The following is a 17,424-nucleotide window of genomic DNA, read 5'->3' as shown; positions in this document are numbered from 1 at the left end:
TGTAATTCTCTGCATTAATAGGGAAAGGGGAACAGCCACATAACTATCTCGGTATTTTTGAAAAGTGCGTTTGATAAAATTCAACACTCAAACATAAGAAAAACCCTTAGCAGACTAGGAAGCTATGGGAACTTCTTTTACATATTAAGGAATTTGAAAAACCCTCTAAACCTAATATCATTTGTAATGGTGAAACATTGAACACTTTCCCATTGAAGATAGGAGAAAGACAAGGATGTCCTTTCCACTTTTCTTCAATATGGACTAGAAGTCTCAGCTAATAAAACAAGGCAAGCAAAATAAATATAATTAATTAGACTGGAAAGAAAGTAAATCTATATTTGCAGATGACATGATTGTACATGTAGAAAATCTGAAGGAATTTATAAAAAGTGAACTAAACGGATTGTAGGATATAAGATCTATCTATAAAAGTCTGTTATTTTTTATATATTAGCAATGAATTAAAAAATAAAATTTATAATACCATTTCAAATTAACATAAAACATAAAATACTCAGTGACAAATCTAATACAATATGTGTAAAATATTTACACTAAAACCCACAAAACATGGCTGAGTGAAAAATGAAGAAGACTAAATATGTGGAGAGCTATACCAGATTCCTGAAACAAAAGATTTGATATTGTTAAGATGTAAATTGTGGGGCCTCCCTCGTGGCACAAGGGGTTAAATTTCAGCACAATGAAGCTATTGGCAACTACTGCAGCAAGAGTTCGATCCCTGGTCAGGGAGCTAACCCACATGGTGCAGCAGAACTCTCCTATCTTGCCCACTGCTCACCTCAGCAGTGTATTTCAATAGATCTACCTGTTCTGCTCTCCACTCTGTCTCTGGTGAATCCTCTTACCTCCCCCCCTCCCCCGCCTTTGGCCTACGCCCTAGTTCTTGAATGCATACATAAAATAAATCTTTTTTTTTTTTTAAAGATATCAATTGTCCACCAAATTGAATTACAACTTTCAAACAACCCCAACTGAAATTTAGGACTTTTACTTTTCTGTTGGAAATTGGCAAAATGATTCTAAAATTTATCTGGAAATGCATAAGACCTCAAACAATCAAAATAACCTGAAAGGAACAAAATTGGAGCACTTATATGATCTGATTTGAAGACTTATTATATAACTACAATAATCAATATAATGGGGTATTGTAAGAATAAACAGATTGATGAGACAAAATTGAGAATCTAGAAATAGAAACACACTTATAAAATGAATTCATTTTTGACACAGATTTCAAAGCCATTCAATGGGACAGAGATAGTTTTTTTATTAAGCAGTGCTAGAATAATAGGATATCTATATGGGGAAAAATTAACTTTGACCTTGTAACTTCAATTGTGGACAAAAATTGTTAATAAACCTGTCAGAGGTACAGTGAAGAATTGTAGTGAAGGTGGAGCTTTCTGGACTCTACATCTCCACACCACCAAGATCACCCAGCATGCCGCCACCCTAACTTCCAGAAGCAAAGGTGGTTCTGCTGGGAGCTAGAGTTGGAGCTGAGCAGTCATGTTAGACTTAAAAGACTGAACATGTGCATGCCTGCGTTATTGCTTTTCTGGATTTGGCTTACATCCTGGTCTTCCCTCGGATGACCAGTAGCACTGGGAGGACAGATGTCGTCAAATCATGTACTGGCCAGTTAATCTCAATCTCTGTCTCTCTCTCTCTCTCTCTCTCTCTCTCTCTCTCTCTCTCTCTCTCTCTCCCTTTCCCCCTCCACCCCCCACCTTATAAATAAGTCTTTATTTAAATTTCTCTTTGCATATCTGTTTTGGAGTCTTGTCCTATGTTCTCAAGTTATACATGGGACTCACAACCTAGGTTAATCCTATTTCCCCCCTATAGCACTCTAACTTTAAAAGGTAAACTATAAAGCTTCTACAGAAAAAAACTTAGAGAATATCTTTCAACCTGAGAGTATAATCAAAGATTTCTTATGTCAGATTGCAAAGGAAATCTTCCCATACTCCTTTGGATTCTTCTAGACTGGCAAATAATTGAGCAAGCATCAGACAGATTGTTAAAAGAAAAAAATTAAAAACAAAGTTTAATAATAACATATATACCTCCTGTATGCATGAGTGAGACCCAGGATAACTGAATAACTAACCCAGGTGACTTCATATGCCGTCTTAAATAGCTAGCTAGGACAAGGGAGGTTGGGGGGGAAATGAGAAGTTAGTAAGGTGTTCTCCAGAGAAAACAAAGGTACTTGTGCCTTCTCCATTGAAAACAGATAAGGAGATTAGGTCTTTCTGGAATAGGCCTTACAGAGAGTTTAGCTATAAACATCAAAAGCAATTTCTACCTATGAAATAAACCTCTTGTCAAAGACATGTTTTGGAGAGGCACAATTTCACTCCTTTACACTTAGAACACAGCAAGCACTTTTAAAAATAGATACAATGGGCTTCATCAAAAGTAAATACATTTGCTAATCCAAAACATATTAAGAAAAGGGCTAGTCAAGCCACAGACAGGAAAAAATATTTGCAAAAAATATATCTGACAAAGGACTTGTATTCAGAATATAGAGATAATTCCTACAACTCAATAAGGCAATGCAGTTTGAAAAATAGGCATAAGACTTGAAAAGACATTTCAGATAGAAAGATATATAGTAGCTGATCAACATGAAAACGTATGTAAAATCATTAGTCATCAGAAAATACAACGATAACAGGAAAAGCCACAATCACTACATAATTTCTATAATAGCCAATATTTTAAGTTTTTGTTTTTTTTTAAGATTTATTTATACAAGCACTGGGTTCAGTCAGAAGCCCGGGAGGGTGAGAGAATTCACCAGAGCCAGAGGGGAGAGCAGATCAGGCAGACAGATGAAGTACACTGCTGAGGGGAGCAGCGGGTGGCAGGAGAGGTCTGCGCCCCATGTGGGACCCTCGCCCAGTGGCCAGGGATCGAACTGGCGCTGTAGAGGCTGCGGGCAGCTTCACTACCTAGCGCTCAACCACTGCGCCACTGGGGAGGCCCAATAGCCAACATTTTAAAAGACTGGCAAGTCCAAAGTTTGACAGATATTGTAGCAACTGGAATTTTCTTACATTACAGTGGGAATGTAAAATGCTATTTTTTTTAGAACATGGGTAGGCAGTGACATAAATCTAAGCATACAAAATCATTTACCCAGCAATCCCAAATTTAACTTCAAAAAAGATTTTGTAGAATATGTTTATAGAAGCTTTATAGAGAGCAATCCCCCAAACTGGAAACAACCCAAATATTCATTATTAGGATAATTAATAAACAAACTGTGGTATATCCATATAATGGAATACTAGTTAGCAGTAAAAGGAATGAACTATAATACATGGTAAATCCCAAAAACATGTTACAAATAATGACAAATTCTTATTATCTCAAAAATTGCAATAAAAAGCATGTTAAGCAAAAGAAGCAAACACACGTATATGAAATTTTAGAAAAGTCAAAACTAATTTATGTTGAAAATAATCAGAACACTTGTGGTCATAGGATGGAAGGGAATTGGTGGGAATGTAGCTTGAAGAAACTTTATTTCTGTATTGGTTATACAGGTCTGTTCATTGTCAAAACTCATCAAACTGTACATTTGAGATTTGTACGTTCTGTAGTTATACTTAATTAAAAAGAAATTAGAGATACTTGTGTCTTTCAAATTTGCAGGTCATATTTTATTTTCATTAACTCTCTATTAGGCCCAGCTTTTTAGGCTTATAAAAGAAAGCTATATGTTTTGAAGTGAATTTCTCCTCTTCTTTTCCTTTCTTTCCCTCCCTTCCTCCTTCAGAAAACCACAGGAATGCGAGAGACAGTGGGTAGCCATTGTAAGCAAAACTAGCTGAAAACTTGTATCAGAATGTTCTGTCACTTGGACCTTGTGCAGGCCTATAATTTGAATGTGTGACTCCAGAAATGGTTGCTATGGTGATAAACCACTTTACTTAAATAGCATGTATTTTTCTTAAAATTCAGAGAAATGGTAACAGTTTCTAGTAATCATGCACTGGTATTAACTTGCAGGAATATGCCTAGAGCTTACAGGTTTTGCATCCATTATCACCAGATGAGTTCATCAGGTTAAAGTTATGCCAGTGAATTATGAAATATGTATATTTAGCCCAATTTTCTTGTTACATATCTCCCTTTGCACACATGGAGCTTCCTTTTCAAGATTAATAATACGAGCTGGAGAAATCAGCCAAGGGTGCTGAATTACAAAAAAGGTGGAACTGGAGGGGACCTTGTAAGGTCATCTTTTCCATCATTCTGCCTGCAGTAGGACTGACTGTTCTTCAAGAGTCCTAAATGGCAAGAGTCTGTCAAAGATGAGGAACAACGGAAATGATGCTTAGGGCAGCCTCTGGTGTAACCATCCTGGCAGCAGCCTTTAAAGGTGCCAACTAGCTACACAGTGCCAACATCTCCCCTTCTTCATTTTATAGATTGTGATTATGTCTATTTATGTGTATATCATCTCATTTTTATACTGAAGAACTTTTTTATAAAGAAACCTTCACCCATTAATCATATTAGTAGTAAGTTTTCAATCCTTCTCTGGTCTTTTTAACCAGTCTATTTAAACTGGTTGCAATGTTTGAGGTGTGAATTCTTCATGATTTCATATAAGGAATAGAATATTTTTCTTGGATTTCTGAGACGCTTTCTAAGATTTTCATGTTCATTGTACATTATGCCAGTATCTTCAGAGAACAGTCTACAATGATTTGTAGATCCTCTCTTGGAGTGAAAAGAATGGCCAACGGAGTCATATTGATCATTTAGACTCCCTCTAGAACTGAATGTTAAGATTTTTCTGTCATCTTTCTCTCCCTTTGTACAACCTTACGGGAGCTCATCGTCTTCTATTTGCCTTTCATGACCTAGAAGATCTTAGTAACTCCTATAGCCTTGGCAATTTCATTTTTCATTTCTCTGTCCTATTACTTACAAAACTGTAAAATTGCACCAGTGATAACATAGATCCCAGAGGAATCCCATGAGTTATGAAAGAAGCAGCAGAAACCTAAAACTTAGTGTATAATCTACAAAAGAAATCCCTGAAAAATTAAGATTTGTTCATGTTCCTAGAGAAAAACCTGGAAGCTGGAATTTACCTTGACCATTTGAGTTCCAAGGAGGTAAGAGACTTGATTCTTTGGCCACCATGAGGGCCAGCTTATATTCAGATTCTGTTAGCACTGGAGAACAGTTTCACTGAGATATTTAAGAGGGGAGATGCAGAGGCTTTAGGAAATCTCTTATGATTCTGATTTCTAAAAATGGCATCCTAAACTTAATGCAACTGTAAATTAGCAAACAGAAATGCTGAAGTGCACACACACACACACACACACAAAATATTTTACAAGGTATACACAAATATACAGAAGTATCTGTGTTTGCAATAAGATTTACATAAGGATAAATAGATTTGCATTGAAGTTACTAGGAAGTGAAGAAACAAGCAGTGTGATTTGTTTCAGTGCAGCCAATTTTAGGCCAAATTTGGAACACAATTAAAATATGGTTGACCATATTAATTTTAACATGTATCAATTACCAAATTGAGAAAGAAAGAAGGAAACTATCTTTTTTGTATAAGTTAGTACAACTGCAATAGAAGGCAAAATGGTAGTATCTCAAAATTACAAATTTATATACCTATTTCACCCCAGAGTTCCACTTCTAAAATATATATCCTGTAGATAGATATACTTACATGTGTACAAAATGACACAAGTTCAAGATTATTCAGAACATCGTATTTGTGTGAATAAAAGATTGGATATAATCTCAATGCCCTCTGTGAAGAGTCTGGCTAAATAAATTATGATACTGTATTCAAGATATTGGTATTCAAGAGAATACCAAGAATACCCCCACTCATGATAGTTCTACTTATAGATGTGTTACTTGACAATGGTGTAAAGCCATACACATTCAGTAGAAACCATACTTCAAATTTTAAAATAGGACATTCTGTTTTTTACTTGCAATACAGCATTCGGTGAAGTACATGAGATATCAACATGAACATCCATAGACTTTTTGTTTGATCATTTAGCCCAACTTTGGGCTAATATAAGTGTTCTGAGCATGTTTAAGATACGCTAGCCTAAGTATGATGTTAGGTGCATAAAAGGCAACTTTGACTTAAGATATTTTCAACTTAGGATGGGTTTATCAGGACATAAACCCATCGTAAATTGAAGACGCTCTGTATTGTCATAAAAAAATCTTCATGATGATCATTAGTGAAAAAAATCAAGGTATAAAAAAAGTTTACAGTGGGGTGCCATTTGTATAAAAATGGTAGAAAAAGATACATCCATGTATGGATGTAAATTGAGCCATATGAAATTGCCTTGGTTAGACTGTTTTTGACTTGCACAAATAATGACTAATTCCATTTGGTTCCACCTAATATTTGCTTGAAGGTGCGCAAAAATTCACAGGAATATACACTATAAATCATAATATTGGTTGTCTTTGATGGAGAGCAGGACTGAACTAACTAGGGGACATGAAGGAGATTTTGAACTTTCTGAATATTAAATCATGGGAACATACTACTTATTTAAAAATAGATCAGGGGCCTCCCCGCTGGCACAGCAGGTTGAGCGCAGCGCTGTGAAGCTGTCCACAGCCTCTGCTGCATGGGTTTGATTCCTGGCCACCCAGATTGATTCCCACCCAGATTGATTGGCTTGGCAGACCTCTCCTGTCTCGCCCACTGCTCCCCTCAGCAGTGTCTTCGGTCCGTCTGCCTGTTCTGCTCCTCACTCTGTCTCCGGTGAATCCTCTTACCCTCCCGCACCTCTGGCCTGTACCCCAGCTTTTGTATAAAAAAATGAAACAAATATTACGTTTCTATGCTGAAGCAATCAAACATTTTGGTTTAGTTTCCTTTTTCCTCCCATTTGCCATAAAATTCTGAGAATTTTCTTAAAATATCTTATCCAAGAAGAATTTTCTTAAAGTATCTTATCCAGATTCCCTCATGTTTTCAAGGAAAAAAATCTACCTCACTTATTCTACCCAGAAAGACTATTTCAGAGCATTTCTTCCTGGTAACTGCAACTGCTGAGTCCATGTTAATGACTCAAGTACATTAACAAATGGAACAGTAAAAAGGAATGGAAACATTAAACCAGATATGAATATGATCACATTAAAAAGACAATGACCGTGTTTCTATTCCTATTCTGTAGAATATTAGTTGTAGTGGACGTGTTGAAAAATTATTTCCTCAACTGCTTGGATGATAACTCTAGAGGTGGAAATGTCAAAAGAGAGGGTTACACTTAGATTCACCTTATAATAGGGTTTGTATGTCAAGTGAATTAAATTTTTATGAATTGAATTTTCTAAGATAGATTTTATGTCTTGGGTGCCCATGCTGTGCTAAACAAAGCAACTTATCTTTAGCCAGATACTAGAACATTAGTGTTGTACACACCCTATAAGAAGTTTTTAATGAAAGGATACAATCCTATATTACTGGATATTTTCTATTCCTTGAAAGAATTCAGAGAAGCAAGCTAGAAATTTTCTTGAGAAAAAAAAATTGTACAGAAATTTTTCACATTTCAAAATTTATATAAATTAATCTTTCAATGTATAAAATTATCAGCTTAAGAATTAGTATACAGGATTGTAAAGTCATATATGAGTGATGTTCTGAAGAGACACATATTTAAGAGTTGTCTCTTAATTATAAGAGTTCTAATAAGTGGATATCAGGTAAATTTTTTCTTAAAATATTTGTATCAAAAATCATAAGTGACATGAATTTGCTGCAACCCTGGGAGATCATTTATTCATTGGACAAAATATACATTAAGTGCTGCCTACTACTGTGTATAAAATGTGGCCTCTTATATCACAAGAGCCTGTGTGATCAAAGAAACACCAGATTTGTTTTGTGTTACATGTAATCTTTTCACACTTTTTGAAAATTGTTAACCTGACTTTTAACTCATATTAGCCAGTATTAAACGGATGAGCCTTTTCCCAGATAATTCTGAGTACACAAGAGCTTGCTGTGGCTGTCCCTCCGCCCCAGCCCCCCTCCTGCCTGCATAGGTCTCCTGAGATGCGCTCTGCTCTTTCAGAACTCTGTGTTCAGCTTCATTTAATTAGAAGTGATCACTTTTAAAATAGGTCTAAGGTCAAAATGGACTCTGCTTCCTCATGACAGCAGGACTAGAGACCGCTTTCTTCTCTACTGTGGGGTGAGGTGACCTGAGAAAATACAGTCACCTATTAAAATCCTTTCTACTTGTTTTGTGCTTTAAAGCTCATGCAGTAATTTGCTGGCCACCACCTTCATTTATTCTCATAATAAAGCCATGTGGTAAAGGTGCAGAAATGCCATTTTCCCTATTTAATAGTGAGGCACTGAGACTCAAAGAAGTCAGTAGACCTGGCTAAATGGTGTGACTGGGTTTAGAAACCCATCCCTGGAATCATGCAGAGAACAGATAGAAAGTAGGGAGTGGGCACCTCCAGGCTCTCTGTACCCAGGCTAGAGTAATCATGACATGTTTGTCAGGGAATCCACACCAATGTCAGAGTTTGTCTAGAAATCTGTAAAGATGAAACGAGTATAGCTGTATACAGGTGGACATCCCGGTACCAATATTACCAGATTTTTCATTTAGCATGGCAGAAGATTCAAAATTTTGCCCACAATTTTCTTTACGCCAGACTCTCAACAATTCAGTTTTCTTGAAGATGCTAAAGGAACTTTCTTTGGCAGCTCATAGCAGTTTTACATTGTGACTAGTTTGTGTCCGGTGCCTAGAGAGAGCCCCAATTTGCAAAACCTGCACAACCTTGCAGTTCCTTGCTTCTTTGAATTGATGTATATTGCTTCATGTCTGAAAATTAATACAGGCCATTTCTTTTATTTCTAGCCCACTGCTTATGTAAAGACATTAACTGTGACCAAAACGAAAGAAAATGTAGATAACTTGGACACTACGTTTTCAAGTTCCACATCTAGCAGACTCATTCCAACTGGATTCAGGGGAGAAACAGAGAAACCCAAGGTGACTTCAAACCAAGGAATGACAACCAAAATCACTACTAAATCTATTGCCCTGCCTAGAACCAAAAAGAAACTCTAAGCTTCCCTCCAACGCTGGGTAGTACAAAGACAGAATTGCTCTTTCCAGTGCCAAAATGAGGGGATTGGAGGGAGGAAAGGACAGTGCTATGCTGAACTTAGTCTTTTACCTCCACTGAGCCCTGCTGTGTTTGTACCAATTTAAAATTGAAGCCAGTTGTTTCCAAAGCAGCGCAATGTTAAAGGACAGCCACCAGCAGGCGTGATGGGGGGAGGCTGCAGCTGAAACCAACCCAAGATGTTTTCAGAGTTGTTTGGAAGGGCAGATTCCCTCAAGGCAAGGCTGTGGGCACGCTTGCTCAGCTTCACTTCAGATTCTTTTATTTAGGCACAATTATTTATGGTAGAAAATGAGAGCCAAACACGGTCATGGAGGTTCCAAATAATTATGTGCAGTTTGCACAGGAAGACTTTGTTAGGAATTACTAATAAACTTGCCATAGGCATAACAGAAGTGCTTCAGTCATTCACATGTGTTCTTGTGATTTTAGGTTGCTATAGATTGGTTAAGACAACTTATTTTAAGCATAGAAATATAGGATATTTTGTAATTGCTTGCTATTAACTTGCTGCTAAATTCCCGATGTATTGATTGAATCAATAAAAAAAAAAACAGATACTACCCATGCACGTTAATTTTTGTGTTAACAAGAGGTGAATATAATAAGGTCCTCTTAGCCCTATGCAAATTATAGCTTGGCCTGCTGCAGCAAAGGTAGGCACACATCTTTGGAGGAGGTCATGAGGCCTGATACAAGGGAAAAATACACCATAATTCTTAGTATTATAGGTATCTCTTTCTACCTGGGTAAATCATTTTGCTACTTGAGATCAAACTGGGCAAGTAGATGCTTCCCTTAGCCTTCCAAACAAATTCTGAAGAAATATTTGCATTTACTTTTATCTTTTTAAAGTAGTAACCAGATCCATGAAGTTGTCCATTAGGCCCACACCTGGCCAGCTGAGCATGTACAAGTTGCATATGAATCCACTCAGTGCCTAAGGTAGTAGGTGTGCTTCTGTAGATTAATTTGGAGGACACTCTTGTGCTTCTGAATGGGTCAAAGATAACACTGACATGCGTTGCCCCTGACTGAGTGGTTCTGCCAGTATTTTCTTAGTGCCTTCAATGTGCTTCCCCTGTGGGAATCTGCCAGTTCAGTGTGTCTATTTTTAATTGTGTAGACTTTATTTTAAAACCAGACTTGACATAGTTCCTTCAAGGTCTTTCTCCCTTCCTGAGTACTACTTCCAGTCCTATTAGGAACTTGTAAACCACCTCTTGAGCTTTAAGCCCTCTCTCGGTGCAGTGAACCAGTCTTTGAGGAACAGCTTCTGTTTATCGTCCGAGAAGACCAGCTTCAGTGGTTAAGTGAAGATTTCCTTTCCTTAGTAGTATTCCCAGAGGTAGAGGTGGGAGCTACCTGTTGTTTTACTTGCAGAAAAGCCACCGGAGAGAGTGACTTTGATTCTGTCTATCCTCTGGGCCTGAAAATAGAATATTTACCATATTCAAGATACTCTTTGTAAGGGCAGGACATGGGCACAGGTGCAGGTTTTCTGATCCCATGCAGACCGGGTAAAGGAGGAATCAGAGTCCTCAGTAGTTTTGCAGGTTTTTTATTTGGGGTTCACCAGGCATATGGCAGGCAGGGGTGCTGGCTGGGGGACTGGGAGGCTGGCACGCCTCCCAGCCCCCAGCAAGTCTTCACTCTATCTGGGCTCTCTGGCGTTCTCTGCTTCTGCTTCGGCTTCTCCTTCAGGTTCTGCTGCTGCTGGCTGGGGCTGCTGGCGTCCCCCCGTGACGCCGCCCTTAAAAGCACAGTCTTAGCTCAGCTGAATCCCATCTACCTATGCCCACACCCTATTCCAGGTGCCCACCATCAGGCATGCATTCAGGACAAGGATCCATCATCTATCCTGATGGCGGAAGGGCAGAAAAGCCTGACATTTTCTTTACCCTACAGTCCACCCCCTCAGGGTTTTCTGCCATACAGTCTATACATATATAAGCAATTTTCTAAGCAAACAAACAATGCAGCCATGGCCCACAAAAGCAAATACATCAAATATAACAAAATACAATATAACAAAATACAACAGAACACATAAGTCCAGGCAGGGCACCAACCAAGTGCAAAAGACAATTATTGGTACCAGCAGATGAGCCACCAAATCTGCTGCCGAAGGCACTGCTCATACGAGGGAGGGGAATCACTCACGGCATCTACTATATCACACCAGGAGCCGTCAGGCTTCCTGGCCTTCTCTGGCTGTAGTCTCGGCTACAAGGCACACACAGCATCCACCCCCAGGATGCACTAGCTCTGGGATTGGCAATTTTATTCTGTTGGAGGTAATCGCCAACCCTCAGGGTTTCTGTCTGCAGTCGCTCCAACACTCGGCCTTCACGGCCACCAATGCGACTCACAGACCCCTGCACTCAAGCCAACCCACTGCACAATCACATGGGTCGGGGATCCAAACTCTGCATTCGTTTTGGGCTCCACCCCAAGCCACATTCCCCACCCATCCCCCAAGGACAGGTTCCTCAGCTCCTCACCCTCGCTCAAGAATGAGCAGGGCATCACCCACAGGTGATTTTACGAGACTCACAGTTCTTCAGCATACCCAGGCTGCTTAACAGCCGCTCAGGGCTTCTCAACTTATCATCAGTACCAGCTTTTGCTTTCTTAGTTGGCTTTTCTCCTCCACCTGGCTGCTGGGCATACACAGGCTGCTTTTGGCCATCTAGGCCCACTGGCCACCCCTAGATTCCCATCTCCTGGGGTTTACAAACAAAACTGTTCCATCCCCAGGGTCCCAAAACATATCAACCTGCAAGGTCCTCCGCCTTCTGGCGGGATTGTCAGTCCAAGTCCATCAGTTCAAGTCCATTGGCCTCTCCCTGCGTCAGCAACGGCCTGCTGCCTCAGGGGTCATTGGCTGGTCCTTTCCGGTGTTGGTGGCTGGTCCTTTCCGGTGTCGTTGGCTGGTCCTTTTGGGCGTCTCCTTCACGCCAGGTCTCGTCCTGTAGCTCGTGGGCGTTGTTCACCTTCTGTGCCGCCATGGCGCCTCCAGCGTCATCACAGGCAAACAGTCTGTTCTCCTTAGTCCCTCCAGGTCTTCGGAGGGCTCCAATACACGTCTGCATGGATCTTGCTGACTTACGCCAATTGTAAGGGCAGGACTTGGACACTGTGCAGGTTTTCTGATCCCATGCAGACCGGGTAAAGGAGGAGTCAGAGTCCTAAGTAGTTTTGCAGGTTTTTTATTTGGGGTTCACCAGGCATATGGCAGGCAGGGGTGCTGGCTGGGGGACTGGGAGGCTGGCAGGCCTCCCAGCCCCCAGCAAGTCTTCACTTTATCTGGGCTCTCTGGCGTTCTCTGCTTCTGCTTCGGCTTCTCCTTCAGGTTCTGCTGCTGCTGGCTGGGGCTGCTGGCGTCCCCCCGTGATGCCGCCCTTAAAAGCACAGTCTTAGCTCAGCTGAATCCCATCTACCTATGCCCACACCCTATTCCAGGTGCCCGCCATCAGGCATGCATTCAGGACAAGGATCCATCATCTATCCTGATGGCGGAAGGGCAGAAAAGCCTGACATTTTCTTTACCCTACACTCTTACTTTTGTGTCCTTTGTATCATGAATTGGAGAATTCTGTTAAATTGAGTGCTATCTAAATTTAGATGGGGAATTGTGTCTAAATTTATTGTCTAAATTTTCTACTATCTAAATTTTTGCCCATGTTTCTCTTTGGTCTTAAGTTAGTGATTCCATTCAGTAAGCTTGAGTAAAGGTCCAGGACTAAGCACTAACTGAAAAGTGAAATCATTTTATAAATTTTGAGTCTGTTTTTACTTTTACCCAACCCTTCATCAGGCCAAGCCTGATGTGGGATTTTTCATTTTATTTTTACCATTTTATTTGTATGGAATGCATTTGGGCCAGGAATGGAATGCATCTGAGCTTTGTTTCCCAACTTTTATTCATACCTCTTTAATATCTAGGGATATATGGCTTTGCTTTCTCCATTTGTTTTCATGGCTGTGGGAAAAACAAATAGCTCTTCTCTTTCAGGTTGGTTTTCCATGACCTAGAGGTCAAACCCAAGGTATTGATAACAGTGGCTATGACCCCTCCTGAGCATCTTGGCTGTGATCTGGAGGGACACACTCGGTCTGGGACAGAACAGAGCAGGTGCTGTTTCCTAGGAATGCAAATGCTGGTCAACTCTCTGACTTGAATAGCAGGCAAGTCAGGCAGGGCGGTGTATGATAAAAGAGACAAATGCGGCCAGGAGTTCAGCTGAGGTGACAGAAGATGGTATCAGAGAAGAACATAAATCAGAGGAAAAAAAGAAGCAGGGCATGAGGCCGAGACAAAAACCAAAGTGTAATTAACACAGAGCACTGATTGGGTGACAGCATGTGACTCTCCCAAACCCGTAAGCACACTCCGAGGAGGGAGGTGCTGGCCACAGAGCGCTTGTTGCTCCAGGTCAGTCGGGGCCCTCCTCTGGCCTGGCCCAGACATACCCCGATGAAGACACAGGCTGAGGAGACCAAGCCCTGGGGAAATGGAAGCTGAGAGAGGCTATGATTTCAAGAATCGATTGCCAAATAGTTCTTACATTTTGAGAAAGAATGTCATGTGATATTGAGAGGGGGAAAGGAGGAAAAAATCAAAATAATTTGTGCTTATCACTAAAATGTTTTGTTTAAATAATTCTATTTGACTCTGAAATATAAGTTCCAGGTTAGACAGATTAAAAGCAGCCAGTCTTGAAAATGAAGCTTTTTAAATTCCAGCCCTGCTGTTGGAATAGAAAATAAAGGCTTTGTTCAAACATGCATTCCCAGCAGTAAGCAGAGCTTTGAAATTAGCCAGGGAAGTTGTGTCCCATAATGGCTGCACTTGGCTGGAGGCCAAAAAGCTGTGGCCTCTGGGAAATAACCCAAGGCTGGATATTTTCCATCATCCCCTCAGAACCACTCTGCCTTGCTCAGGCCTCTCCACTCAGGCTGATCTTTAGGAATGGTGTTAACAGACTCTGCTGGCCAGTGGATCTGTTGGGAGTCTGTTGGTGGGAGAGCCAGCTGCGGTTCATGATGCCCCAGCACCTGCTGTGCTAGGCCGCTGGGAGTTTACTGCCTTGTCCTTTTGCAGGCTTCAGCCCCCACCGCAGCCCTCTCTCAAAGCTTTGGCCTGCACTGTGTCTTCCTCTATGGGTTTCCCTAAACCCTCACAGTACCTTTATGAAGAGTCTTTTCATTAAACTCTTAGCTACCTCCAGGGACTGTCTCCTGGGACCTAAGGTCATCCAGACCCTGTCCTTGTCAGTGCTGTGTTATCTTGACCTGGGGAAATTTTGTCTGTGATGCCAATCTCCTACAATGAAGAGTAAAATGAAGAAGAGAAAACCTACATGAGTGCTTCCTGAAACCAGCAGATGCACAGTGTTGTCACTAAGGGTAGCAATGAGTCTCCCCTGAGGTTAGAACCTAAACCAAGCAAGATAAATCTAGCATTGCCCCACTGAATCTGAATTTGTCGAGCCCTAGAAGGTTTGCGTTTAGGTCTTAAACTCCAACCATGACTTTCGGGAGCCTGAAGAAAGCAACACTTGGCTTGTAACAGCCTGGAGGACCTATGCCTAGACGGGAGACCCTCGCTCTCTTCTGGCTCTAGAGTTGGGGGCACAGCAGAGGCTTCCAGGGAAACCTGGTAATCAGCAAGGGCAGGCAAGCTGAGGACAAGACGTGTCCTGAGGTGTGCATTTGTTTCATCTCTGTAAGAAAGCACTTTAAGTGTGTTCAGTATTCAAAGGCCTCCATTTTACTCTTCAGGATCCTATTTCTTTCTGAACGAACTGGTTTAGAACTGATTTTTATTTCTGCTCAGTACATTGTTATCCCTTGCTTCTCATTGGTGAGCCAGCTGTGCTCAGTGTCTGTCTTGCATTGTTGTAGCTCCCTTGCTCTGCTGCTAGTATAATCAACTCTACTCTGTTCTCTCGATGTCAGTTCTCCACCTTTCCTAAATTATTTGGAGCAGCCCTCAGCAGAAGTGGTGAGAATCTCCACCACCACCCCAGTTGTATCCTCATTTCAAGCAGCAACAAACAAGTGACAGCGGAGTATTGGGAAGATTAGTAGGGCCTTTGCAGTGTCAACACCAGCTTTCATAGAGATGTTCACTTTCTGTTGCCTGGTGCCATCCCACACATCATAGTGGGACCCAGTGAACCAGGGTGAGGACCTCCAAACATTTGGCCTGACTCAAAGGACAGGGCCAAAATGTGGTGCCGCCCCATCCCCCAGAACAGACAAGTCCTGACTGCATTTTGAAGCATCTTGGATACACCCTGGCATCGCTGCTGAGGTTACATAAATCTCCCTGTCATTGGGGAACTGAAACATGATCGTTGGCCCTTCACCCACATCCGAATGTGCAGACAAGATCCTACACCCAGCTTTTGTTTAGGAAAGATCTCATCTGCACTGAAACTTGTCTCCATCCCTGAGGTGATCGCCAGGGCTGGGAGTCAGCACTCCCGGTCTGACCAGGGGGCAGGGCAGGTGGAAGATGGAGAACAAATGATATCCTGCCGGAACCCCAAGGAGGAAACAACCAGTGCTGGTCCCAGTGCTAGTTTGCACTGAGTTTACTAGAAATCAAAGTCCTCTTATAAGCTGGGCTTTGAGCTATATTAGTGGAAGGGATCTCTGTCTTTCAACTAAAGCCCCTCTTTGGGGTCATGATGTAATAGTAATAGTAACAAATAACACTTACCATGTACCATCCTAAGCACTTTACATGTTATTATATCCTTACAACAACCTGTGAAGTTGGCAGTACTGTTATCTCTCCAGAGGAATAAATCAATGCACAGAGAGGTTAAGAAACTTGTCTAAGTTCACACAGCTAAAAAGTAGCAGAACCAGACTTTGAACTCAGCCGGTGTGTCCAAGTGTGTCACCTTTGCCCTGTGTGCTTCTCCAGGCATTTTTTTGTTTAGACCTGAGACTTATAAAGTTTGAGCCCAGGGCCTCCCCGGTGGCACAGCGGGTTAAGCGCAGCACTGTGAAGCTGTGCACAGCCTCTGCAGCGTGGGTTCAATTCCCTGTCGGCCAGGGAGATACCCACATGGCGTGGCAGACCTCTCCTGTCTCGCCCCCTGCTCTCCTCAGCAGTGTATTTCGTCAGTCTGCCTGTTCTGTTCCCTGCTCTGTCTGGTGAATCCTCTCACCCTCCTGTACCTCTGGCCTGTACCTCAGCTCTGGTATAAAAATAAATAAATCTTAAAAAAAAAAAATGTTTGAGCCCAGATTTCCCAAAGGCAAAGTGACTCATGAACTCTGTCTCCCTGCAAGAACCTGAAGTGATACTTTTGGCAAGTTTGGAGCCTGGGGTTTTAGAATGAAGTGGGATTATTTCATGTTGGTAGGTTTGAGTAAGACCTAAGCATGCCCTTAGCAGGGAGGGCTGTGTGCTGAAGGACTTCGCATGATAAAAATAAATTCTAAGTGCTTTCACTGGGCGTTGTCAGGAGCAGTCTGTAGAAGCCTCTGAATACGATTTTGACCACAGGGAGCAAGAGGCTCCCTTTCCTCCTCCAGTGTTCACATGGCCAGGCCTGTCTGTGCAGACTTGACAGATTGATGCTTACCAGGAGCCAAGTGCTGTAATTCCCATCACAGGGTCGTTGGGAGTTAAGAATCACTATAAAGCTTCGATTTCCCATATTTCTTCATCAGGTAGTGTGTGTAGCTGTGCTGCTGAAAACACGGAGTTCAGAAGTCAGCTGCTGAAGCATCTCTCTACCTTGCTGCTCTCATACCCTCTCGCTTTGGTCATCGCATGCTGCTCCAGGATGCTGCTGGGTGGCATGATAGTTTTTCCTTGTCAGGCCGGCAGCACCCTGCTTCAAAGATTACAGGCTGTTCCTGAAGGCTCAGGCCCTTTCTCTGGTATGGGACAGGGAAGCGCCTGCTCTGGAAAGAGACCCAGCAGCCAGTGACACCCAAACTGGCCCATCTCCATCTTCTGCCTGCTGCTTGGTCTCAAGAGGAGAGAGGGAGGTCTGGGGCAGATCCTCTATGCTGTTGTGGAACTTTGGAAGTAAAAGCTTCTAGAAGGAAAGCTCCTGAAGCCCATTAATATGGATAATTTTTTTTTTTTTTTGCAAGACTTGATTTTCTTCTAGAAGCAGTGACCTGGCATAGCTTGGCTCCCTTCTGCCCATAGGTATAGAACTT

At 41.6% G+C, this 17,424-nt stretch overlaps 1 protein-coding gene across 4 annotated transcripts in view; it reads left to right on the top strand.

The window, feature by feature from the left end:
- Positions 1–9,808, top strand: part of STK33 (serine/threonine kinase 33) — a 152,839-nt gene extending 143,031 nt beyond the window's left edge. For all 4 annotated transcript variants that reach the window (XM_037522619.2, XM_054699365.1, XM_037522617.2 and 1 more), the window contains one exon: positions 8,955–9,808. In XM_037522619.2, the coding sequence (XP_037378516.1) occupies positions 8,955–9,167 (213 nt within the window). In that variant the 3' untranslated portion in view covers positions 9,168–9,808. The remainder of the gene's footprint in view (positions 1–8,954) is intronic.
- The last annotated feature ends 7,616 nt before the right edge of the window (positions 9,809–17,424 follow it).

The sequence above is a fragment of the Talpa occidentalis genome, unplaced genomic scaffold (assembly GCF_014898055.3).
Source record: "Talpa occidentalis isolate TD23 unplaced genomic scaffold, MPIMG_talOcc4v2.1 talOcc4.3, whole genome shotgun sequence".
NCBI classification, from domain to species: domain Eukaryota; kingdom Metazoa; phylum Chordata; class Mammalia; order Eulipotyphla; family Talpidae; genus Talpa; species Talpa occidentalis.
The sequence above is the reverse complement of the archived record's forward strand: the minus strand, read 5'-3'. Positions and strand labels throughout refer to the sequence as shown.